General features: G+C 43.3%; 1 protein-coding gene across 3 annotated transcripts in view; it reads right to left on the bottom strand.

Annotated features, from left to right (window-relative positions):
* WRN (WRN RecQ like helicase) overlaps positions 1-27,569 on the bottom strand; it is a 234,382-nt gene that overhangs the window by 148,565 nt on the left and 58,248 nt on the right. For all 3 annotated transcript variants that reach the window (XM_069742190.1, XM_069742199.1, XM_069742208.1), the window contains exons 9-14: positions 25,158-25,449; positions 18,313-18,384; positions 12,692-12,830; positions 12,174-12,249; positions 6,998-7,065; positions 4,698-4,806 (exon numbers count right to left, since the gene is read on the bottom strand). In XM_069742190.1, coding sequence (XP_069598291.1) covers positions 4,698-4,806; positions 6,998-7,065; positions 12,174-12,249; positions 12,692-12,830; positions 18,313-18,384; positions 25,158-25,449 — 756 coding nt within the window. The remainder of the gene's footprint in view (positions 1-4,697; positions 4,807-6,997; positions 7,066-12,173; positions 12,250-12,691; positions 12,831-18,312; positions 18,385-25,157; positions 25,450-27,569) is intronic.

Genomic DNA, 27,569 nt, shown 5'->3' with positions numbered 1-27,569 from the left:
CAATACCTCCTTTGTCTGACCACGTTATGCTCATGGTCTCCAAAGGCTGTGACATCTAAAAATGTAAACTGCAACAATTAGCTCTAACTGATTGCCGCAGTCACAAATGGGTGTAGAGTGGAATATAGCCGGCACCAGCCATATGTGAAGCAGGCTTAGATTCTGAGCCTTCTCCATATACACCCGCACCCAACATACAGTATACAGCAGATGTCAGCAAGGGGTCCAGCATGTAAATAGTGCCTAACAGAGAATGTCCCTTGCCCATACACATATAATCATAGAGAAGCTTCAATTCGTCAAAAGCATGACCAGAAACTACACGCTATGCCGGACCAGCTGTCAGACAATATTAAGTGTGTAACTCATTGGTCGGACTCTATAGATTGGGAGACAAGTGATCAATTACGTCCATTGGCCAAACTGACTATCTCATATGTTTAGGCGAGACCCTCCTTCCCAAAATCAGATGTTGGAGCAAAGTAGAACTGGCATGTTGGACTTGACTGATCCTTTATTCACACAACTAGGCATGTGTAGTAGAGAGTTATTTAAGGAGGGTGGCCACATTTAGTATTTATTTTACCCCCAAGAATACAAATTATTTAAGAAAGCCATTAAGAAATGCAGAGAGATCCAAGCTTTGAAGCCTTACAATAATGTATATTGGACAATAGGGATGATTGTATAAGTAATGCACCTCAACGTTACTATATTGATCAGTTGGGAAAGTCCTGCTGTCACTGTGAATGGGCTGGAGGAATGCAAAAACACACAAGGAAAAAAAAAGCCAAAGCTAAACAGCACATCTAAACTAAATAAAATACAATGCAAACACACAGAAACACAAAATATGCGCAAAGACATTTTGGATTGCAGTATTTCTACATTTAACAACAATATACTGTAATTGTGAGGTTCTTAGCGCTCATTTTGATCAAATTGTTTAAGCCCACCTGCCTGGGTGAGGAGAAGTCATACAGGACAATACACGAAGAAAGGTGGAGTCTATGCTTGTTGAAGGATGGGAGACAACACTTAACTGTTTTGGGGGGCACTGCTGTGACTGCTGTGCAGTCTTAGTAGAGTAGTAAATAAGTGGATTATTAAGAGTGATTCATACAAAAGTTATAGTAACATATAGTAACATAGTAACATAGTAACATAGTTAGTAAGGCCGAAAAAAGACATTTGTCCATCCAGTTCAGCCTATATTCCATCATAATAAATCCCCAGATTTACATCCTTCTACAGAACCCAATAATTGCACGATACAACACTGTTCTGCTCCAGGAAGACATCCAGGCCTCTCTTGAACCCCTCGACTGAGTTCGCCATCACCACCTCCTCAGGCAAGCAATTCCAGATTCTCACTGCCCTAACAGTAAAGAATCCTCTTCTATGTTGGTGGAAAAACCTTCTCTCCTCCAGACGCAAAGAATGCCCCCTTGTGCCCGTCACCTTCCTTGGTATAAACAGATCCTCAGCGAGATATTTGTATTGTCCCCTTATATACTTATACATGGTTATTAGATCGCCCCTCAGTCGTCTTTTTTCTAGACTAAATAATCCTAATTTCGCTAATCTATCTGGGTATTGTAGTTCTCCCATCCCCTTTATTAATTTTGTTGCCCTCCTTTGTACTCTCTCTAGTTCCATTATATCCTTCCTGAGCACCGGTGCCCAAAACTGGACACAGTACTCCATGTGCGGTCTAACTAGGGATTTGTACAGAGGCAGTATAATGCTCTCATCATGTGTATCCAGACCTCTTTTAATGCACCCCATGATCCTGTTTGCCTTGGCAGCTGCTGCCTGGCACTGGCTGCTCCAGGTAAGTTTATCATTAACTAGGATCCCCAAGTCCTTCTCCCTGTCAGATTTACCCAGTGGTTTCCCGTTCAGTGTGTAATGGTGATATTGATTCCCTCTTCCCATGTGTATAACCTTACATTTATCATTGTTAAACCTCATCTGCCACCTTTCAGCCCAAGTTTCCAACTTATCCAGATCCATCTGTAGCAGAATACTATCTTCTCTTGTATTAACTGCTTTACATAGTTTTGTATCATCTGCAAATATCGATATTTTACTGTGTAAACCTTCTACCAGATCATTAATGAATATGTTGAAGATAATAAGTATGCAGACACTGTAAAAATCAATTATTTAACCCCTTCCGACCTGTGACGCAGCATATGCGTCATGGCGGGATCACGTTCCTGCGGATCGGGTGAATGGGCTAACTGAAATTTCACCCGACCTGCAGGAACAGGGGGACTTGTACTTGAGCACAGTGGCTTTTTCCCCCCGTGGCTACGATCGCTCTGGTGACCTCTTTGCCACCCCCACCCCCCCCCCTGATCTCGTTGGAGCTAGCGTCCAAGTGACGATATCCCCTCCAATTAGATGGGGAGGGGCAGAGTGAAATATGGCTGCCCTCGCTCTGCAGCCTGATCCCTTTCGTGGGAGCTGCAGAGCGATGTCCCTTCTGCTGCTGCATCGCCGCCACCTGCCATCCAGTACTCCACTCCGCTCTCCCCGTCATCCAATTCCACCCCCAACCTCCGCTCCCTCCCCCGGTGATCACCCCCTCCTGCTGCTGGCTCCATCTCCATGCTGCATCTCCTCAGACCCCCTTCTTCCCTCATGTGCCTGAGAGCCCCCCTGCCCCCTCTGATTGCCCCCTTGAGCTCACCCCTGCCCCACTGATCACCCCCCTGCCCCGCTTATCTCCCCCTCCAGCCCCAGGTTTCCCATTAGGGTTAGAGTTGGGCTAAAGTTAGGGTTAGGGCTAAAATTAGGGTTAGGGTTGGGGCTAAAGTTAGGGTTGGGATTAGGTTTAGGGTTGGGGTAGAGTTAAGGTTGGAGTAGAGTTAAGGTTGGGATTAGGGGTGTGTTAGGGTTATGTTTGTGGTTAGGGTTGGGATTAGGGTTAGGTTTGTGGTTAGGGTTAGGATTAGGGGTGTGTTGGGGTTAGGGTTGGAGTTAGAATTGGGGGGTTTCCACTGTTTAGGCACATCAGGGGCTCTGCAAACGTAACATGACGCCCACAGACCATTTCTTCAAAGTCTGCAATTCAAAACGTCACTACTTCCCTTCCAAGCCCCAACATGTGCCCAAACAGTGGTTCCCCCCACATATGGGGTACCAGCGTACTCAGGACAAACTGGACAACAACTATTGGGGTTCAATTTCTCCTGTTACCCTTGTGAAAATAAAAAATTGCGGGCTCAAAAATCATTTTTGAGGAAAAAAATGATTTTTTTATTTTCACGGCTCTGCGTAATAAGCTTCTGTGAAGCACTTGGGAATTCAAAGTGCTCACCACACATCTAGATTAGTTCCTTGGGAGGTCTAGTTTCCAAAATGGGGTCACTTGTGGGGGAGCAACAATGTTTAGGCACACAGGGGCTCTCGAAACGCAACATTGTGTCCGCTAAAGATGGGAGCTAATTTTCCTTTTCAAAAAGTGAAAAGGCGCTCCTTCCCTTCCGAGCCTTGCCATGCGTCCAAACAGTGGTTTACCCCCACATATGAGGCATCTGTGTACTCAGGAGAAGTTGCCCAACACATTTTAGGATCCATTTCATTCTGTTGCCCATGTGAAAAAGAAAAAAATTGAGGCTAAAAGAAATTTTTTGTGAAAAAACAGTACTAATATTTTAACGGATCAATGTGTGAAGCGCCTGGGGGTTCAAAGTGCTCACCACACATCTAGATTAGTTCCTTGGGGGGGGGGGGGGGGGGTCTAGTTTCCAAAATGGGGTCACTTGTGGTGGAGCTTTAATGTTTAGGCACACAGGGGCTCTCCAAACACGACATGGTGTCCGCTAACGATTGGAGCTAATTTTCCATTCAAAAGGTCAAATGGCGCTCCTTCCCTTCCAAGCCCTGTTGTGCATCCAAATAGTGGTTTACCCCCACATATGACGTTTCAGCGTACTCAGGACAAATTGGACAACAACTTTTGGGGTCCACTTTCTCCTTTTACCCTTGGGAAAATAAAAAAAATTGTTAATTTTTTTCCTTCCATGTGGCTTCGGCAGTTTTTAGAATGGTGTCACTTTTGGGTATTTTCAGCCATATAGACCCCTCAAACTGACTTCAAATGTGAGGTGGTCCCTTAAAAAAAATGGTTTTGTAAATTTGGTTGTAAAAATGAGAAATCGCTGGTCAACTTTTAACCCTTATAACTTCCTAACTCCAAAAAAAGTTGTTTCCAAATTTGTGCTGATGTAAAGTAGACATGTGAGAAATGTTATTTGTTAACTATTTTGTGTTACATAACTCTATGGTTTAACAGAATAAAAATTCTAAATTTGAAAATTGCGAAATTTTCTCCAAATTTCCGATTTTTTCACAAATAAACACAAAAATTATTGACCTAAATTTACCACTAACATGAAGCCCAATATGTCATGAAAAAAAACAGTCTCAGAATCCCTAGGATTCGTTGAAGCGTTCCTGAGTTATTACCTCATAAAGGGACACTGGTCAGAATTGTAAAAAATGTCCAGGTCATTAAGGTCAAAATAGGCTGGGTCATGAAGGGGTTAAGCTCATCTGATGATCCTGAACCATTTTGATTCCATTGTAACAGGATGAAAACATTCTTGCCTTATCTAAGAAATTCCCACAGCTGCAAATAAAATTCATGGAGGCAAAACAAAACAACACTATTCAGTGACACTTACGAAAGCTGTAAAACTTGGTCTTCCATGAGTGAAATAAGGGGAGAGATCACAATGCCAATGCAGGAAGTATACACTGGAGCAAACTGATAGCACAGACTCTTTCCATAACCTAAAAAAATAAACATTCACCCACAAAAGACATGTTATTCAAATACGATTAGCATTGCTTCATTTTGTAGCAGTCTGCACAATAAAAAAATATGGACACCTTTACACACATGTACTTTTGGAGTTCGTAGATACCAAACATGTATAGATTGTTTTTATTTAAGTGATGAAAAAACAATCCACAGTTTGTTTAAAAAAAAAAATTGATTCATTTTATAATACCCGTAGCGTCTCCATTTTTTGTGATCTCGGGTTGGGTGAGGGCTTATTTTAAGCGTGCCGAGCTGACGTTTTTAATTACACCATTTTGCTACACATATGATCTTTTGATCACCCGTTATTGCATTTTAATGCATTGCTGTAGCGATAAAAAAAAAAAAACAACGTATTTCTGGTGTTTTGATTTTTTTTCCGCTATGTCGTTTACCGATTGGATTAATTCTTTTTATATCTTGATAGATTGGGCAATTGTGAACGCAGCGATACCAGATATGTGCATGTTTGGGTTTTTTTTGTTTTATTTTATTTATGATCAGATCACCTGCGCGCTGCAGAAATGGTCACTTGCTTTGAGCGCTGATCACTGGGCGGCAGTCATAGCAATCCGGCACTGACAACTACAGGGGTCTCCTGCAGACACCGGGTTGTCATGCCAACCCATCTGCGACCCGTAGTCATGTGACATGGGTGCCATTAGTGATGCACTTGCGGCGCAATCACATTAAATGCCGCTGTCAGAGATTGACAGCAGCATTTAAAGGGTTAACAGCTGAGGGTGGATTGTGGATTCCACTCGCGGCTGTTAGAGGCACATGTCAGCTGTTCAAAACATGCGACATGTGCCGGGAAGGATGTGGGCTCAGCGCCGCAACTCACACCAAAGGGAGAGTTTGCTTACTCTTGACTGCAGAGTAAATTATTTAACACAAAGGCTATTAAAGTGAGATGGTGCACAATATTTAAGAAACCCAAAAGCAAAAATGATTTTTAGCCAAAAACACATGCATTTAATTTAATTTAAAAAATGACCGTAATTCCAACAAATGGTGTCACGTCCATATATTTTAAGGATTATATCCAGGCCTGCTATTTTCTCCTAAATGCCTGTCTATATGTTAAATTGCTCCTATTATAAACGGTATGTATGTTAAAGGGAATCTGTTAGCAGGCTGTTGCTATGTAATCTGAGGACATCATGAGATGGAGCTTAAAGCACAGATTTTAACGATGTGTCACATAGGCTGTGTGCTGCTGTTTACTTATAATAAAGGTTTTATCACTTGGTGATTATCATTGCCCAGACCACAGCACCTCAGGCTTGCTAGTCTGACTTTGCCCTCCTGTGATAAGCAGCTCACTGTCAATAGACAATGTACATACAGAGCTGGGTGTGGGCAGGGGTAGCTTTCTCACCTCAGCTTTATGCTAAATCTAAGAACTCAGATTGTGTCAGAACGGCTGCACCAAGTAAACTAAATGATACATTGTTAAATTCAGGGTCTCCTTACCTACATCATGCTGCTCTAAGATGAGGTAGAAAAAACCCAGAAACAAATTCCCTTTAATAATTTGGAGATTTCAGCCGGACCTGCTATTTTAAACTAAAGGAGTTTCCACTACTGGGACAACACCTTCTTAAACTAAATGTTCAACCCTGATAAAATAATAAATCCTGTACTCCCCTCCCGTGCTGGCTCCGTTCCAGAGGTGACAGCACTCACAGTCCCGGGGCTGTAATGCAGTGGAATAACACGTGATGCAGAGACAGTGACGCCAGCGCTGATTGGGTGCCAGCGTCACGTGTAAGAACACCACATCACAGCGCCGGAGAGAGCGAGTGCCAACTCCGCGGGAACAGAGCCGGCATGGGAGGAGAGTATAGGCTTTATTATTTAATCAGGGTGGAACATTTGGTTTAACAAGGTGTTGTCCTAGTAGTGGACAAACCCTTTAAATAGCTGCTTACATGCAAAATCACACTTATTGCAAGTGAATGTCACTGCTACTAATAGATTTTAGTAAATTCAAGGAGACATCATGCAACTACTTAAAATCCGTTTTAATTTTCTTCCCCAGTTCGTTCATGGATTGAAGTCAGGTATTGCAATCCAGCCCCATTCACCCCCCCATATAAAATCTTGGGAAGACACAAACAAACAATGGATAAAATATGTTTTAGACAGATTGGTTACCTGTTGCCATGACAACAAGGTTGTCACGCCTTTCTTTTAAAATGGAACTGATAACTTTCCACTGGACCCTGGGAAATAAGGAGAGGCGAAGATAGTAAAATAGAAACATTCTTCCCCCGCTCATGACAGATGCCTATTAATTTAATAATTGCCTTTGATGTCGCTGCATGTTCCTACCATAGTTAGGCTTTCACACTGACCGTCAAACCTTGTATGAAGACTGGGACCTAAAACAACCATATTGAAGGGTTCTCCAAAAATGTGATAAAATGGCCCAGTCATGTATTTCAAACTGCAGCCCATAAAAGTCACTTGTTAGAATAGGTTGCTGAAGGAACAGCTCAAGAGACTAGTGTCTCAACTCACAGAGGAGATGTAACGTAAGCACAAATACCAGTAAGCGGCCAGAGAAGGGCTGGCACAGGAAAATAAATAAATCTTCTCCTTGGTGGACTGAGCACAAAAGATTTTTTTCTCCAGCCTCAGTCCTCCTTGCACTGTCAGCTGAGGAAAAATATATTTCTTCTCCTGTCAAAGCCCTTCTCCTGCAGCTCACCAGTATGTGTGTTTACAATATATCTCCTCTGTCAGTTGAGACACAGGACTTGGAAATTGTGTTTATTTAGACTTTAGCCAATCCTGACAAGTGACGTGGATGAGCTGTCGCTTAAATTATATAACGATGGACATTTTATTACATTCTTGGAAAAATCCTTTAAGCACTGTGTCCCGAAATTGAGAAGCCATTTCCCTATTTTGAAGATTACTCAGGAATCCTTTGACATTAAGTAATTCTTTATGAAAAAAAGGTTTAAGCAGCATGGAGAGACTCTTTTAAATCTTAACTTTTAATTAATATTTTTTCTAAAAAATAGACACATGCACAGGGAGAAAACACATAAAAAAACAAAAAATAACTAAATTTTGTCATTAGGCAAATAAGCTATATTGGTGGGTGCCATATATTTCTGTGACAAATGATATGGAAAGTGCCATTGTGCATAAAAAAAGTTTAGATCTCACCCATTTCACATGGCAAGATATAGGAGGTCATAGGGTTCCACAGAAAGCAACGATAATATATCACATTAGTCTATCCTGCTATGCGCCATGCAAATACTTCCGCCCTGTCAAAGGCAGTACACAAGTGTAGTTCTGGTTAAATTAACACAAAACAGATAATTCCCTCCCGACCCATTTTTATCTAAGTAATGAGAGGTCATCAAGGATGTGTACATGTAAAGGGAAGACGGGGTCTATATAGCTCCAGATCAATAGTGCAAAAACACCTCGACATATATACAGAATATATACATCTACAAAATACATATCTTGGAGAGTGTAACCTACAGTGATACATATACCCTACAGGGGAGCAGAGTGCTACACCCTCTTTAGCAAAGACTGGGGGAAAAAAGCCACATAACGAATTCTGACAGGGGACAGATAGTCTATGTCATTTACCCCATGTACAGGGCATTGAAGTAGCTCAGGTATCCATGGTTACGATCACTCATATAGTGAGAGTAAGTTAGCGGTTAGTGGTCGTAACCATGGAGACCTAAGCTACAGCAATGCCCTGATCATGGGGTTAGCGACAAAGCGAATCAGAAGAACTATACTACATTTATAACTGGAGGTATTTGCTAATATTATTACACTCATTATATATTGGGATAGGATCGTGAAGATGGGAATACCCTTTTAAAACATTCAATTATTTTGCATTTGAAGGGAATCTGGAATCAGGTTTCTGCTATATAACTTAAAAGCAGGATAATGTAGGTGCGGAGACTGATTACAGCTATTTTTGTCACTTACTGGTCTGCATACTTTCATTTTGATCAGCAGTGCTCAGAAGGCGGAGCTCTGGATAAACCCGCCCACACCACTGATTGGTAACTTTCTGTGTGTGGTTACACTGAGCAGTTGACAAAGAGGCATGAGACAGCTAGTCTTGATTTTATTGAAATGGCAAACACAGCCTAATAAGTGATACATCGCCGGAATAAGGCTCTCAGCTCCTACATCAGGCTGCTCTCAGGTTACATAGCGAAAACCCGTTGACGGATTCCCTTTTATAACTGTGATAGCTGATCACCTTTGATAATAAAAAGTTTTATTCCTTTGAAAAAGAACATTACAATCAACTTTTCCGAAACCAAAAAGTGTACGTACTTCTCATATTTAGGCAACAGAATTATGATAAACTAGATGGTGGCCCGATTCTAACGCATCGGGTATTCTAGAATATGGATGTCCACGTAGTATATTGCACAGCCCACGTAGTATATTGCCAAGTGACGTAGTATATTGCCCAGTCACGTAGTATATTGCCCAGTTACATAGTATATTGCCCAGCCACGTAGTAATTGCCCAGCCACGTAGTAATTGCCCAGCCACGTAGTATATTGCCCAGTCACGTAGTATATTGCCCAGCCACATACTATATTGCCCAGCCACGTAGTATATTGCCCAGTCACGTAGCATATTGCCCAGCCACTTAGTATATTGCCCAGCCATGTAGTACATTGCCTAGCCACGTAGTATATTGCCCGGCCACGTAGTATATTGCCCAGCCACGTAGTATATTGCCCAGCCACGTAGTATATTGCCCAGCCACGTAGTATATTGCCCAGCCACGTAGTATATTGCCCAGCCACGTAGTATATTGCCCAGCCACGTAGTATATTGACCAGTGACATAGTATATTGCTCGGCCACGTAGTATATTGCCCAGCTACGTAGTATATTGCCCAGTGATGCAGTATATTGCCCAGCCATGTAGTATATTGCCCAGTGATGTAGTATATTGCTCGGCCACGTAGTATATTGCCCAGTTACATAGCATATTGCCCAGTGACGTAGTATATTGCCCACTCACGTAGTATATTGCCCAGTTACGTAGTATATTGCCCAGTGACGTAGTATACAGCACAGAGCTACGTACTATATTGCACAGCGACGTAGTATACAGCACAGAGCCACGTAGTATATTGCCCAGCCACGTAGTATATTGGCCAGTCACGTAGTATATTGCCCAGCCACGTATGTCACAAATTAAAAAATTAAAAATAAACATATACTCACCTTCCGAGGACCCCTTGTATTTCCGTCACATGACCGTGACGTCATGGCAGGTCCTTCTCACGCTGGGCCTGTGATGACGTCATGGTCACATGACCGTGATGTCATGGCAAGTCCTTATCCCATACCATCCTTGCCACCGGAACCTGCCACTTGCATGGAGCGGTCACCAGAGCGTAGCGAGGAGCGGGAAAGGTGAGTATATAATGGTTTTTTATTTTTTTAATTATTTTTAACATTAGATGTTTTTACTATTGACGCTGCATAGACAGCATCAATAGTAAAAACTTGGTCACACAGGGTTAATAGCGGCGGTAACGGAGTGAGTTACCCGCGGCATAACGCGGTCCGTTACCGCCGGCATTAACCCTGTGCGAGCGGTGACTGCTGGGAGAATGGAGCAGGCGCCGGGCACTGACTGCAGGGGAGTAGGGAGGGACTAATCGGACTGTGGCCATCGCTGATTGGTCGCGGCAGCCATAACAGGCAGCTGGCGAGACCAATCAGCGACTTGGATTCCATGACAGACAAAGGCCGCGACCAATGAATATTCGTGACAGAAAGGACAGAAGGACAGACAGAATGACGGAAGTGACCCTTAGACAATTATATAGTAGATTCTTGAATTTTTGACTATCCATTGCTATACAAATTTCAGTGCATTTGATCCATAGGGAACAAATTCCCCATTGACTGCCAGGACAAAATTACTAACAATACAGGAACGTTTACAGTTCCAGCATTTCGTCATCAGGCTAAATTGTGCCCTAAGAAAAACTGCCCTATTGTTCCCGTTAACCAAATTCAACAAACAAAAGGAATAAAAATAGGAGTCAATGGATAAATAATCTTTATTTAATAATCTTTATTTTTATATAGCGCTAACATATTCCGCAGCGCTTTACAGTTTTGCACACATTATCATCACTGTCCCCATTGGGGCTCACAATCTAGAATCCCTATGAGTATGTCTTTGGAATGTGGGAGGAAACCGGAGAACCCGGAGGAAACCCACGCAAACACGGAGAGAACATACAAACTCTTTGCAGATGTTGTCCTGGGTGGGATTAGAACCCAGGACCCCAGCGCTGCAAGGCTGCTGTGCTAAACACTGCGCCACCGTGCTGCCCAATCCAGTCAGTGGCATAAATAGAGCCACTGCCTTTCTGAATATAAAAAATGCATGCCATTTCTTTTTTACCCCACTGCCCAATGCATTAAACTGTCATGGCCCATGGGAGTTGGCTAAAAGAACATTTCCGGTATGTTCACATATTGTATGACAGTACCAGTATTGTGGGTGAGACATCACAAAAACATGTTTTTAAAATGTTTCCAATTTTGCTTTCGTATAAGTATCTCTATATTAAAAATAAAATTAGTAATCCTGTAATCTTCACAGTGGAGACTGGGGCTTTTTTAGACTCATACGTTTTACAAGGCAGGATTACAATGATAGGTAACACCTTTATCCTCAGATAATAACACAGAATCCACCATTTACAATAGGTGACGTCACAGCTGATCTTGCTCCCCCTCCAATCACGTTGCATTGGCTCAATAGACACTTCAGTACAAAAGATAGTGTTGGGCTAGGTCCATTGTGGCTATGTACATGTGTTGTTTCCTGAAACAAAAGCAATTTAAAGTCTAAAAAAAACTGTGGCAAATGTGAATTTTGCAAGATTTCTATTTTTAATACAGATTGTGAAAAAAATGGAGAAAAAAATATAACTTTTTTTTACTGATTGATTTTTCAAAAGCTTATTATGGTGAAAAATTAGCTTTTTTTTGCCTGTTGGATGTTTTTAATAATACATTTTGGGAGAAATTCTGGTGCCTTTCATTTCCTTTTTTGTGCATACACGTCGGCAATTTTTAGAGTCGCCACAAAAAGGCAGTGACTTGTGAGTGGTGCAGGAGAAAAACCTTTACCCCAACGGGGAGGGGGGACATTAAAATTAATATTTGCATTGAAAAGTCTGCGTGCGGAGTCGCAGAAGCCATCAGAGATTCCCCGACAGCCCTCTTTCCTGTAGTTTTGCATTTTGATTTCCTTTTTATATGTATCCCTCCCAAATAATACTTACGGCTTAAAACTTGAATGGCCAAAATAGGTTTTCAAGCAAGATATTTCATGCACGTTTGGTTCAGGAATTGCTGGATCTTTTCAGAAGGAAAAAGAAAAAAATATTATTTCTATTTACAAATTTTTCATATGATTTAAACATAATAAACACTTTTTAGAAATTAAGAGTCTAGATTTCTCCCATTCCAAAAATGAAAAATCTCTGAAAAAAAAAAGTTTAAAGTATTAGACATAATTGTGAATTGAGTTATTCATTAGTTTCCCCACATAGTGGACTATCCACATCGAAAACTTAAAAAAGCCATCATTGTTGTGTAAGTTACTTCGCCTCCCAAGAAAAGTAGACAAAACAGCAATCAAAACGTCATTGGTGCCCCATAGAGGTGTCAGTATAATCTACAGTTAACCCCCAAAAATAAAAACCCCCATTTTGACAGAAAATAAAAAGTGTTAAGGCTCCTTGAGGTAGAAGAGGTCTAAGTATGGGCAACTGATCCAATGCAAAATTATACGTCATACCCCAATCTTCTTCTTCCTCCTCTTCTATGCCTTCATCTTCTTCCTCATCCACGGCGTTGTCTACTTCACCTTTTGGTGCAAGCATTTGTGGAGAGCTTCTGGAGAATGAGTCCGGGCTTTTATCTAGGACTTCTACAGACTAGCAAAACAATAGCAACAATTTATTATACCATATTAAATATGTTACACGTCTGATAGAAGATTGATCTAACCAAAGTCAACTGTGCCGATAATTCCTAAAATCAGAAAAAATTACTGTTTTAATTAGGTTTGTGTGATAAATGTGTTCTTTTTTTCTTCATATCACAATTAGTATTAAGAATTTAAGATTAATAAATAGAACTCTTAATTTTCACACTGGCCACTGGGACTTATTAAGATTCTAACTTCCTGGTATATCGCAAACACATGCACATTAGCCACAATACATAACAGATTGGGATCCAATCATTTATATTGAAGCATCTAATGAGAATGTGCAATGAAATTGGGAAAGGAGGGGGTAGCAAAATCAGGTGTGACATTTCATATTGTGTTGGGTGTATCCTGTGTACAGAGGTGTCAGCTGTCATTTGAATCCTGCCTTTGGTAACATGGAGCTTGCTTAAAGGGGGTATTCTCAAGTTGTTTTTTGAAGCAACTCAGAGCTATGCAGTCTCCTTACAGTCTCGGGCAGGACAGGCACTTCTCCTTGACTTACAGTTCTGGTGAGCAGAAGAACTATAGCATCGGAACTGTAAAGCTTAGGACAAGTTCTGCTCCCGCCATCTACTAACCTCCCTAAATCTGACATTTCCCTCTCCACGGGTGGCACCATAATAACACCCCGGCAGCAGGCGTGCTGTCTGGGTGTTATATTTGACTCCGATCTCTCCTTCACATCCCATATACAATCTCTTGCCCGCTCGTGCCGCTTACACCTAAAGAACATCTCTAGAATCCGCCCTTTTCTCACCATGGAAACAACAAAAACCCTCACTGTCGCCCTGATCCACTCCCGCCTGGACTACTGCAACGCTCTATTAATTGGCCTCCCCCTCACTCGACTTTCCCCTCTCCAGTCCACCCTTAATGCAGCAGCCAGGGTCCTCCACCTGGCTAGTCGTTACTTGGACGCATCCGCTCTTTGCCAGTCGTTGCACTGGCTGCCTATTCATTACAGGATACAATTCAAAGTACTTGTTCTCACCCACAAAGCTCTGCACAGTGCGGCACCCCCATACATCTCCTCCCTCATTTCTGTCTATCGGCCTAACCGACCTCTGTGCTCTGCAAATGACTTTCGACTAACCTCTGCACTAATCCGCACCTCCCACTCCCGACTCCAAGACTTCTCCCGCGCTGCGCCAATCCTCTGGAATGCTCTACCCCAAGATATTAGGACCATCCACAATTTGCATAGTTTTAGGCGCTTGCTCAAAACACATTTGTTCAGAGCGACCTACCACGTTCCCTAATTGTCATTTTATGTTTGTGTGTGTGTGTCTATCTCCATCTATCCCCAACCCCCTGAAGATGGCTGGACCATCATTGTAAATACATCATTGTAAATACACACCTGTACTTTGTATCTCCCCCACCTCATTGTAGATTGTAAGCTCTCACGAGCAGGGTCGTCGTCTTGTGTTGCTTTAATTATTGTATTGTTAACGTTGTTACTTATGACTGTTGTGTTTGAAACTGTAAAGCACTGCGGAATATATTGCCGCTATATAAAGATTATTATTATTATTACAAATTCATCCATCAGTGGTTTGTTTTGAAGTCTACACTCATCACTGTATTTTACAGACAAGCACATGGCTCAGGACAGCAAGAGCTAAGAGCTGTGATTAGGAGAAATGTGAGATGCCTTCAGTTGGTGATTTTGTAACTGTGGCTTGTCAGGGGTGGAAAGGGAAGGGAGGTAAGCAGCTTACTGCTGTGCAGAGAGCAATAGACTGCAGAGAAGTTGCTGGTATGTTAGGAGTTAACTTCCCTCCTGGAACCCCGTGGCGACACGCGTAGGGTCTCTGCTCCTCCTGTTGATACCCCCCTTGGCTATGTACAGAGCTTGAACAGCTCCTGGGTTTGCATACTGGTTTCTTGTTATTGGTGATCTGAATCCTCACTCCTCAGCAGATCTTTTTATTTCCCTTACTATGGGAGCTTTTGCAATTTAATGGCACAGGTTATATACCACGTTAGACTAGACCAGTGGAAGCGCTACACAACTAACTCTGCATTATATACAACTCTATACCTTAATGGAGTAGACCTACATGCTATATGTGTGGTTTGGGATCAATCTGATTCACTGTGTATGCTTTATTAAGCTTTTGTCTATGTCTTATGTTATTGCAAAAAGGTTTTTTTTTTTTTTGCATATCTGCTTATTTGTGTTACATAGGTAATCCTGCTGGTGTGAGGTATTCATAGACTGGTGCATTATATATCATGGTCACAACTATACTTCTTAGGTTGTGTTGCTTTACCCTATATTCCAATAGTGCAGTTCATGCAGACATCTTACACTGTACTATATATTATTATTAGCCATTACAGTGTGTTTGGGGAGGGATCGCATCTAGGAGGAGGGTTCTATTATTGGCCATTTGTTCATGTTTCTAGGTCCTATGTGTGACCAATTTTAAATGCTTTTAATTGTGTGCTTCATGTGGTTGTTTCCTATGTCCATGAGTGTTATTCTAATAAAATTTGTAATTTTCATATTTAATCCATTGCCTTGGGTGATCCCCTTTTATGGTCTATTTCTTGTGTTGTTTTTTCATGACTTCCCTCCTGGAACATAACTATTAGGGTCAAGGCACTTACTAGTGACTGAGCTACATGGAAACCAGCTATACACTGTGAAAGATCTCATCACAGGAGAATGACAGTACATAGAAAAGGCAAGTTAATCGCAAATTTCATGCTAATTAAAGGGAATTTGTCAGTAGGGTCAAACCCTCCTATGACATCTGTATGGGCATGCGGGAAATAGGTAGCTGAAGAAAATGATAACTTGATATCTGTAATCCAATGTCTTATTCCAGAGAAATTCATGTTTTATTCATATTTAATTGAGCAGTTCAGCTCTATGGGGGACACTGATATGCATGAGAATCTGCCTCCAGACCTTATTTTTAATAAAAAAAGAGTTACAAGTGTGAGAAATGTAACTGACACAGTACGGTAGAATATACATGACCATATAGACCGCTTAGGAGGGTTGCTCCTATCAACAGATTCCCTTTACAACAATTTCATAATTTGAAAATATTTTTTTTAAAGGGAAGGTGCCATTAAAAAACTTTTTTCCAACAATTGAAAAACTTGAAAGCATTAATGTTTGTGGTTTTTGTTTTTAAATATCAATTGTTTTTAATGACGTAAAATATGAAAAATAATTTAAAAGGGTTTGATATTTCCACTTTTAACCCCTTAACGACCAGAGGTATTTTTATTTTTGCATTTTCATTTTTTGCTCCCCTTCTTCCCAGCGCCATAACTTTTTTTTTATTTTTTGGTCAAAATGGCCATGTGAGGGCTTGTTTTTTGCGGGACGAGTTATACTTTTGAACGACACCATTGTTTTTACCATACCATGTACTGGAAAACGGGAAAAACATTGTGCTGTGAAATTGCAAAAAAAAAAGGTGCAAACCCACAGTTGTTTATTGCTTTTCACCATGTTCACTAAATGATAAACCTGACCTGCCATTATGATTCTCCACGTCATTACGAGTTCATAGACACCAAAAATGTATAAGTTCTTTTTTTTTTTTAGCGCTGAAAAAAATCCAAATTATTTTTTCGTGATCTCGTGTTGGTTGAGGGCTTATTTTTTGCATGCCGAACTGACGTTTTTAATGATACCATTTTGGTGCTGATACGATATTTTGATCACCCGTTATTGCATTTTAAAGCAATGTTGACTAGACCAAAGAAACGTAATTCTGTCGTTTTTACATTTTTTCTCGTCATACCATTTAATGATCGGGTTCATTCTTTTGTTATATTGATAGATCTGGCGATTCTGAATGCGGCGATACCAAATATGTGTATGTTTTGATTTTTTAATTGTTTTACTTTGAATGCTGCGAAAGGGGGGGGGGGTGATTTGAACGTTTACATTTTTCTATTTTTTTTTAAATATTTTTAAAAACATTTATTTTTACATGTTTTAATAGTCTCCATGGGAGACTAGAAGCTGCAGTTGTCTGATCGGCTCTGCTACATGCAGGCGATGATCATAGCACCTGTATGTAGCAGAAATGCTCACTTGCTATGAGCGCCGACCACCTGGTGGCGCTCATAGCAATTCAGCTATGACAACCACAGAGGTCTGCTGGAGACCTCTGATTGTCATGCTAACCCATCGGTGACCCGCGATCACGTGGCCGCTGTGGGGTCCCTTAAATGCCGATACAGATGAAAGCAATGATGAGTGAGGCTCCCTCTCCCTTGAATCCCGCTCTGCCTCTGACATTACCGACAGCGGGCTTGATGACGTCGCTACATGTAGGCCCTACATGCTAAGATGTGATGGGTGCTCCCAGCACAGACCGGAGCAGCAGGGCAACAAGGCGGAGAGGTGAGTGTGTAATAAGTGACCAGGTTCCATCCCATTCTTCTGGAGCAGTGGTGTAATGTGTGACCCCGCTTATAGTGACCCCTCATATAGTGCCCCACAGTATAATGGCCACATATAGTGCCCCACCATATAATCAGCCTCATATAGTGCTCCACAGTATAATGTGCCCAACAGTATAATGGCCCCATATAGTGCCCCACCGTTTAATGGGCCCCATATAGTGCATCCTGTTATATGGTGACCATTTTGGGATATGGCGAATTCATCCTGGTATTTGGCCCCCCATCTTGAGCCTCATCCTGGTATATGTCCCCTTCCTGGGCCCCGTACATGTACTGTGCATGTCGCGTCTCTCACTTTGATGTGGGCTCCGGTGCTGAGCCCATATCTTTCCCGGCACGTCAGCTGTTTTGAACAGCTGACATGTGCCCCTAACAGCCACGGGTGGAATGGCGATCCACCCACGGCTGTTAACCCGTTAAATGCCGCTGTCAATATCTACAAAACAAAAAAAAACAACTAAAAACAGTTGTGGAATTGCATTTTTTTACAACTTCACCCCCCACTTGGAATTTTTTTCCCCGTTTTCCAGTACACAAGATGGTAAAACAAATGGTGTCGTTCAAAAGTACAACTTGTCCCCAAAAAACAAGCCCTCACATCGCCATATTGATGGAAAAATAAAAAAGTTCTGGCTCTGGGAAGCAGGGGAGCAAAAAAGAAAAAGGGTTGCGGCGTGTAGGGGTTAAAGTGGATTTGCAAAGTAGAATCAGCAACCTCTTTAGTAAGGCTTTTGTGGCAGGCACATGGTGTTCTGCTAGAATCTGTAGCATTCGGTGCATTTATTGTGTTTTAACCCAATAGCAGAATCAAAATATTAAAAAAGATAGATTTTCCTCTACTTGTTTTAAAAAGGTTTCTGAAAAAATAATGGCAGCAATAGGATATTCCACAAATTTGAGAGTCCTGTTTTAGTGTATGTCTATAAACAGTACATATTACAATTAAACCAATTCACTGACAGAGTGCACAGGAAATCTCTTACCTTGAGCATCTCGGTCTCAAATTCTTCATCACTATCAAACACAAAAGACGGTTCAGGTTCCTCCTCCTCCACCTGCCATTAAGAAAAGAAAAAAGAATTAGGCCTCACTCATCATCCACGGATGATAAAAATGGATAGACCACACTCAGACCTCACTGAGTTTGATCACAGTGTCATAAGTTTTTTCTTCTGCATGGAGAAAAAAAGTTTCTCCACTGCCTTCTTTCTAACAGTCCGACTTTTTTCACGGATCCATAGACTTGCATTGCTGATTTTGAACTGACCCTTTTTTCAAAATTTGACATGTCTCAGCGATTTTTTGCGAATGGCCCCAGAAACTCACATTTCAAGTGCTATCCATGAAAACCATCTGCAAAAATAAGATGTCTGAACGAGGCCTAATACAGGATGTATTAATAACAATCATTTAAAAAAAAACAAAAAAACGATACCGTATATACTAGTGTAGAAGCCAGGTTTTTCAGCACACAGTCATTGTCCCAGATTACAGTGGGGGAGTGGGAGAGGCAGGTCACAGGAGGCAGGAGTTGGTGGCTGCAGCTAAAGCATGTGCCCCCAGCTAAGGATAAATTACTGTACTGACAATGAATATTAATTTCTCTTATAGCGCACACAGTTACAGCCGAAGCCGCCAGCTTATTCCAATCCTTGTCTGCATGGCTCCTTATTCCCATCCTTGTCTGCATGGCTCCGTATTCCCATCCTTGTCTGCATGGCTCCGTATTCCAATCCTTGTCTGCACGGCTCCTTATTCCCATCCTTGTCTGCACGGCTCCTTATTCCCATCCTTGTCTGCACGGCTCCTTATTCCCATCCTTGTCTGCACGGCTCCTTATTCCCATCCTTGTCTGCACGGCTCCTTATTCCCATCCTTGTCTGCACGGCTCCTTATTCCCATCCTTGTCTGCACGGCTCCTTATTCCCATCCTTGTCTGCACGGCTCCTTATTCCCATCCTTGTCTGCACGGCTCCTTATTCCCATCCTTGTCTGCACGGCTCCTTATTCCCATCCTTGTCTGCACGGCTCCTTAGCCCCATCCTTGTCTGCACGGCTCCTTAGCCCCATCCTTGTCTGCACGGCTCCTTAGCCCCATCCTTGTCTGCACGGCTCCTTATTCCCATCCTTGTCTGCACGGCTCCTTAGCCCCATCCTTGTCTGCACGGCTCCTTATTCCCATACTTGTCTGCACGGCTCCTTAGCCCCATCCTTGTATGCATGGCTCCTTAGCCCCATCCTTGTATGCATGGCTCCTTAGCCCCATCCTTGTATGCATGGCTCCTTAGCCCCATCCTTGTCTGCATGGCTCCTTATTCCCATCCTTGTCTGCATGGCTCCTTATTCCCATCCTTGTATGCTTGGCTCCTTATTCCCATCCTTGTCTGCATGGCTCCTTATTCCCATCCTTGTCTGCATGGCTCCTTATCCCCATCCTTGTATGCTGCTCCCATCTTGCTCCCCCATCCTTTCATGCGCTGCTCCATCCTGCGCCCCCATCCTGTCATGTGCTGCTCCATCCTGCGCCCCCATCATGTCATGTGCTGCTCCATCCTGCGTCCCCATCCTGTCATGTGATGCTCCATCCTGCGCCCCCATCCTGTCATGTGCTGCTCCATCCTGCGTCCCCATCCTGTCATGTGATGCTCCACCCTGCGTCCCCATTCTGTCATGTGCTGTTCCAACCTGCGTCCCCATCCTGTCATGTGCTGCTCCATCCTGCGTCCCCATCCTGTCATGTGATGCTCCACCCTGCGTCCCCATTCTGTCATGTGCTGTTCCAACCTGCATCCCCATCCTGTCATGTGCTGCTCCATCCTGCGTCCCCATCCTGTCATGTGCTCCCATCCTGCTACCCGTCTTGTCATGTGCTGCTCCCATCCTGCCCCCATTCTGTTGTAATGTGCTGCACCCATTCTGCCTGTTCCTGTTTCCATTCTGCCATATGTTGCTCCCATCTTTCTCTCTCCGGCTGTGCTGCCTGAGTGCGGCTGTGCTGCCTGAGTGCGGCTGTGCTGCCTGAGTGCGGCTGTGCTGCCTGAGTGCGGCTGTGCTGCCTGAGTGCGGCTGTGCTGCCTGAGTGCGGCTGTGCTGCCTGAGTGCGGCTGTACTGTGTGAGTGTGGCTGTACTGTGTGAGTGTGGCTGAGTGTGGCTGTACTGTGTGAGTGCGGACGAGCGCGGCTGTACTGTGAGTGCAGCTATACTGAGCGCGGCTGTACTGCGTGAGTGCGGCTGTACTGCGTGAGTGCGGCTGTACTGCGTGAGTGCGGCTGTACTGCGTGAGTGCGGCTGTACTGCGTGAGTGCGGCTGTACTGCGTGAGTGCGGCTGTACTGCGTGAGTGCGGCTGTACTGCGTGAGTGTGGCTGTACTGTGTGAGTGTGGCTGAGTGTGGCTGTACTGTGTGAGGGCGGGCGAGTGTGGCTGTACTGCGTGAGTGTGGCTGTACTTACTGCCGCGCTGGCTATAATGGATACAGCACCCCTGCAGTCAGCACAGCGAGGGCTGACTCCGCCCACTCGCGTCACTGGTCACATGCTGGTGACATCATCTAAGGTCCTGGAGCTCCACTGGGCTCTACATCTACCCTGACCGGAGCTGCAGAGCACGGAGCCCCCATGGCCGCTATATTATGGGGGATACACAAGTGTGTGGAGCCCCCATGGCCGGTATATTGGGGGGGGGGGATAAGTAAGTTCGGCTGCGTCACTCCTGTCCAGACTGCGCAGGTGCGGTGCGTCGTGCTTGCGCAGTCTATAAAGGCTTCGGACAGAGTAACGCTCCCAGCGTTATATTATAGATGGCTTCAAATCTACAAAATAAACAGCATGTGCAGGCGATTCCTGAAATCTCATTCACTTTGTCGGGGCAGTAAAACGCTGCGTTGTTCACGACATGCACTTACCCTAACTGAGTACAAACAAGACTGGATAAATATTAATTTATCCTAAACTAAATAGAAAAAATAAAATGATCTACCCGCTGAGTACATGGACTATGTGTTCGGTTTCTGACAACAATCTTCCATGTTTTTTCATGGGAATCAAAACTGCGGAGATTAGAGTAAGTGCACAATTAAGAATACATTTCTGTTTTGCTGTTTAATTTTGGGGGTAAAAAAGCTTGTTCTAGAGCTAGTCATAGGCGCAGGTAATTTATCAGCAGACCTAGCTACATTTGGATGCATTGGATGCTTCCTGAAACTACGTTTCTCCTCAGCCTGCACCGCCTAGATTTAGGGCTGCTAACATAAACCATGTGCAGTATTAGAAATTAATTCTCTAGGTAATGATAAAACACTAGTATGTTGATGCTTAGTAGTATAACACTTTTGTGGGGGCTCTAAAGGTACCTTCACACATAACGATATTGTTAACGATATCGTTGCTATTTGTGACGTAGCAACGATATCGTTAATGAAATCGTTATGTGTGACAGCGACCAACGATCAGGCCCCTGCTGGGAGATCGTTGGTCGCTGAATAAAGTCCAGAACTTTATTTCGTCGCTGGACTCCTGCTGACATTGCTGGATCGGCGTGTGTGACACCGATCCAGCGATGTCTTCACTGGTAACCAGGGTAAACATCGGGTAACTAAGCGCAGGGCCGCGCTTAGTAACCCGATGTTTACCCTGGTTACCATCCTAAAAGTAAAAAAAAAACAAACACTACATACTTACCTACTGCTGTCTGTCCCCCAGCGCTGTGCTCTGCTCTCCTCCTGTACTGGCTGTGAGCGTCGGTCAGCCGGAAAGCAGAGCGGTGACGTCACCGCTCTGCTTTCCGGCCGCTGTGCTCACAGTCAGTACAGGAGGAGAGCAGAGCACAGCGCTGGAGGACAGACAGCTGTAGGTAAGTATGTAGCGTTTGTTTGTTTTTACTTTTAGGATGGTAACCAGGGTAAACAACGGGTTACTAAGCGCGGCCCTGCGCTTAGTTACCCGATGTTTACCCTGGTTACCGGCATCGTTGGTCGCTGGAGAGCGGTCTGTGTGACAGCTCTCCAGCGACCAAACAGCGACGCTGCAGCGATCCGGATCGTTGTCGGTATCGCTGCAGCGTCGCTTAATGTGAAGGGGCCTTAAGGGAGAAAAATCAAGTGTCAGGTTGCCACTGACAGAGATACACATCTGAGGAGCGGTCGGCCTGTGTAAACAGACTATTCGTCAACGTTACAGTCATGTGATAGGAAAGGACCTTTAAAGGTACCGTCACACATAGCGACGCTGCAGCGATACCGACAACGATCCGGAACGCTGCAGCGTCGCTGTTTGGTCGCTGGAGAGCTGTCACTCAGACCGCTCTCCAGCGACCAACGATGCCGGTAACCAGGGTAAACATCGGGTAACTAAGTGCAGGGCCGCGCTTAGTAACCCGATGTTTACCCTGGTTACCATCCTAAAAGTAAAAAAAACAAACAGTACATACTTACCTACAGCCGTCTGTCCTCCAGCGCTGTGCTCTGCACTCCTCCTGTACTGTCTGTGTGAGCACAGCGGCCGGAAAGCAGAGCGGTGACGTCACCGCTCTGCTTTCCGGCTGACCGACGCTCACAGCCAGTACAGGAGGAGAGCAGAGCACAGCGCTGGAGGACAGACGGCTGTAGGTAAGTATGTAGTGTTTGTTTTTTTTTACTTTTAGGATGGTAACCAGGGTAAACATCGGGTTACTAAGCGCGGCCCTGCGCTTAGTTACGCGATGTTTACCATGGTTACCAGTGAAGACATCGCTGGATCGGTGTCACACACGCCGATCCAGCGATGTCAGGAGGAGTCCAGCGACGAAATAAAGTTCTGGACTTTCTTCAGCGACCAACGATCTCCCAGCAGGGGCCTGATCGTTGGTCGCTGTCACACAGAACGATTTTATTAACGATATCGTTGCTACGTCACAAAAAGCAACGATATCGTTAACAATATCGTTATGTGTGAAGGTACCTTAAGAACACTTTCACATTGCGTTTTTGCACCTGTTCCCATCTGAATTTACATCCAAATCCCCCCTGCAAAACGTGGTTTGTATGTGCGCACCAACGGGGCAATAGACTGTAACGGTGATAGCAGGGCGAGCGTTCACTCTGCATTATTTTCGGGAGTGTACGCCTTCTGGAAGCGGATGCTCAGGCACAGCCTACTACTAATCCATTAGGCTGTAGTGCCCTGTCTACTTTACTTATTTTACTCCCTATAGCGCCATTAATGCCACGGCGCTTTACAGACATTGTCGTCACCGTCCCCATTGGGGCTCACAATCTAGAGTCCGCAACAGTGTGGGAGAAAACCGAACCTCTGGAAGGAGAATAGACTGATAATGAAAGAAAACTGGGGATTAGGCTATTGGCCGCCTTCCTTGATCCACGCTTAGCAAAATGGGGTTTAAAATCAGGCAGATTCAGGGGGAAAAAAAAAAACAGAAAGACAGCAATATGCATCCTATTAAAGAGGTTATTCCATGAACAAAAGTTAATTTTATTCAAAAGATTTTGGAATAATAATAATTTCCACAATTGGATGTTTTTATTAGAATGTCCCTGTGCTGAGATAATCTTATAAATGTTCTCCTGCTTCGTACTGTGTAATGGCTGTGTCTGACCATACAGGAAGATGGTCTGATCATACCACATCTCCTGGGCAAGGGGGCAGGAAAAGAGTATAGACATTACAGCAGGGGATCACAAAGAAAGAAAGGATCCCATGCTGTCCTGTCTGTATACTCTTAGGGTATGCTTCCACGGTCAGTATTTGCTGCGGATTGGACGCTGCATTCATCCGCAGGGGCCAGATGTTACGGCATAGTGGATGGGATTTTATGAAATCCCATCTCCACTATGCATGCACCGACGCCTCCGGCGTCCCTGCGTAGCCGGACATGCGGCGCGTCTTTCTAGACAGCAGCATGTCTATTTAAGATAAATATCACAGCCCAATGTATAGGTCACAATGATTCCACATGGTTCAATGAACACATGCGGAATCACCGTGCGTACAAAAGCCGGCAGCGCTTTGGACCGAGCTGCGTCCAAAGCGCTGCCAATCAGGACCGTGGAAACATAACCTTATGTGTACTCCTCTACCCAGGAGATGTGGTATGATCAGACCATGTCCCTAAAGGGTCAGACACAGTCATTACACAGCAGGGGAACATTTAGAAGATTAGCTCAGCACAGGAACATTTCATTTAATCCCCCAAGTGACCAGGCCAAATTTTTTATATCTGACCAGTGTCACTTTATGTGATAACTCTGTAGCGCTTCAACAAATCCCAGTGATTTTTAGATCGTTTTTGAGTGACACATTATAATTTATGAAAATGGTAAATTTAGGTAGATAGGTTTCGTGTTTATTTAAAAAAAAAAATCAGAAATTTGACAAAAATGTAGAAAAATTGCTATTTTCAAAACTTGAATGATTATTCCTTCAATCCAGACAGTCATATCATAGAAAAACATTAATGAATAACATTTCCCTCATGTCTGTTTATTAGAATGCTCTTGAGTCTAGATAGAAAATTAGTTTGTGGATTATTTAGATTTCAGGTTAAACAGTTTGCCTATGAAAATTGAACCGTATAGATTGTGGCAGGCCAGGTTTATAGCCCCGGAATGTAGAAATAACAGTTTCTATTATGACAGTAAGCAGATCTTTAAAGATGAGAATATTTTTAACAAAACATCAAAGAGTTGCAGAACATTTAGTTATACCCTAAAACACTTATTTACAAATCAGAACACCCCTTTACAATTACTAAAAGATGCGGTTTGTAGATGCTCCGTTCAAAGGAAAAATGAGCAGGAAGTTAAGATTAGGTTTAAGAAAATTAGACTTCTCACCTCCAACTTTAGGTCTTCCATCACCTCTTGCTCAATCATGAGAAGCTCATCTATAGTCAGACCCTGCTTCAAGTGCAATGGTTGATCTAAGGTATCTTTTTGTTCAGTTGCCATGTTTTCAGTATGTCGGCTGTTTTTCCCCTTTGTATGCTCATCCTCTTTATTTGCTGAGTTGTCATCACTTAGAGGTAAATGCTCCGGTTCTGCAAAAGTTTGTTGTTCTTTGGAGGATTCTAAAATACTTCTTAAATCCTCCAGACTTGAAGAAACTTTGGCAAGAATATCTACAGCTCTGTGAAAAGAAACACACAAATAAGTCCGTCTGCTCCAAAAAGTGTTTAAATCATAGAAACGGGTGCTGCCTTTACAGCAACTCTGCTTAGTCCTAAACCTCTGTAACCAAATATAAGAAACTTACTTTACAGCAGCTAATCTCAAGTATGAGTCAGATCTCAAACAGTCAAAAATTAATTCTTTAAAAATAAAGTAATCTGTCACCAGACCCTTTGCTCAGTATTGAGTAGAAGCACCCTTGTGAGCTAGTACAGCCATGAGTCTTCTTGGGAATGGTGCAACAAGATTTACACATCTGGATTTGGGGATCCTCTGCCATTCTTCCTTGCAGATCCTCTCCAGTTCCATCAGGTTGGATGGTGAACTTTGGTGGACAGCCATTTTCAGGTCTCTCCAGAGATGCTCAATTGGGTTTAGGTCAGGGCTGTGGCTGGGCCAATCAAGAATGGTCACAGAGTTGTTCTGAAGCCACTCCTTTGTTATTTTAGCTGTGTGCTTAGGGTCACTGTCTTGTTGGAAGGTGAACCTTCGGCCAAGTCTGAGGTCCAGAGCACTCTGGAAGAGGTTTTCATCCAGGATATGTCTGTACTTGGCCGCATTCATGTTTCCTTCAATGACAACCAGTCGTCCTGTCCCTGCAGCTGAAAAACACCCCTTTAGCATGATGCTGCCACCACCATGTATCACTGTTGGGATTGTATTGGGTAGGTGATGAGCAGTGCCTGGTTTTCTCCATACATACCCCTTACAATTATCACCAAAAAGTCCATCTTCATCTCATTAGACAAGAGAATCTTATTTCTCAGTCTGGGAGTCCTTCATGTGTTTTTTAGCAAACTCTATGCGGGCTTTCATATGTGTTGCACTGAAGAGAGGCTTTCATCGGGCCACTCTGCCATAAAGGCCTGACTGGTGGAGGGCTGCAGCGATAGTTGACTTTGTGGAACTTTCTCCCATCTCTGTATCTCTGGAGCTCAGCCACAGTGATATTGGGGTTCGTCTTTACCTCTCTCACCAAGGCTCTTCTCCCACGATTGCTCAGTTTGTCTGGATGGCCAAGTATAGGAAGACTTCTGGACTAGTGATGAGCGAATATGCTCGTTACTCGAGATTTCCCGAGCACGCTCGGGTGTCCTCTGAGTATTTTTTAGTGCTCGGAGATTTAGTATTTTTCGCCGCAGCTGGATAACTTACAGCTACTAGCCTGCTTGATTACATGTGGGGATTCCCTAGCAACCAGGCAACCCCCACATGTACGTAGCCTGGCTAATAGCTGTAAATCATTCAGCTGAGGCCATGAAAACTAAATCGCCGAGCACTAAAAAAATACTCGGAGGACACCCGAGCGGGCTCGGGAAATCTCGAGTAACAAGTTTATTCGCTCATCACTATTCTGGACTTCTGATGGTCCCAAACTTCTTCCATTTAAGGATTATGGAGGCCACTGTGCTCTTAGGAACCTTGAGTACTGCAAAAATTTTGTTGTAACCTTTGCCAGATCTGTGCCTTGCCACAATTCTGTCTCTGAGCTCCTTGGCCAGTTCCTTTGACCTCATGATTCTCATTTGGTCTGACATGCACTGTGAGGTCTTATATAGACAGGTGTGTGCCTTTCCAAATCAAGTCCTATCAGTTTAATTAAACACAGCTGGACTCCAATGAAGGAGTAGAACCATCTCAAGGAGGATCACAAGGAAATGGACAGCATGTGACAAATATGAGTGTCTGAGCAAAGGGTCTGAATACTTATGACCATGTGATATTTCAGTTTTTTGTTTTTATTAAATTTGCAAAAATGTTTACATTTCTGTTTTTTTTTTTCAGACAAGATGGGGTGCAGAGTGTACATTAATGTGAAAAAATGAACTTTTTTGAATTTACCAAATGGCTGCAATGAAACAAAGAGTGACAAATTTAAAGTAGTCTCAATACTTTCCGTACCCACTGTATGTCAGTAGGATCAACCCCCTGAAGCCATCTATATGAGCATGGCAGAAAATTGAATAAAATGAAATAATACCTTAATATCTGTGATCTGAAGTCTTTTTCCAGAGTAATCCACATTTTTATTAATATTTAATAAGCTGTTAAGACATGTGGGTAGGATATAGAATATGC

This window comes from Ranitomeya imitator, chromosome 1 (genome assembly GCF_032444005.1).
Source record: "Ranitomeya imitator isolate aRanImi1 chromosome 1, aRanImi1.pri, whole genome shotgun sequence".
In the NCBI taxonomy this organism is placed as follows: domain Eukaryota; kingdom Metazoa; phylum Chordata; class Amphibia; order Anura; family Dendrobatidae; genus Ranitomeya; species Ranitomeya imitator.
This window is presented reverse-complemented; position numbering and strand designations above follow the sequence as displayed.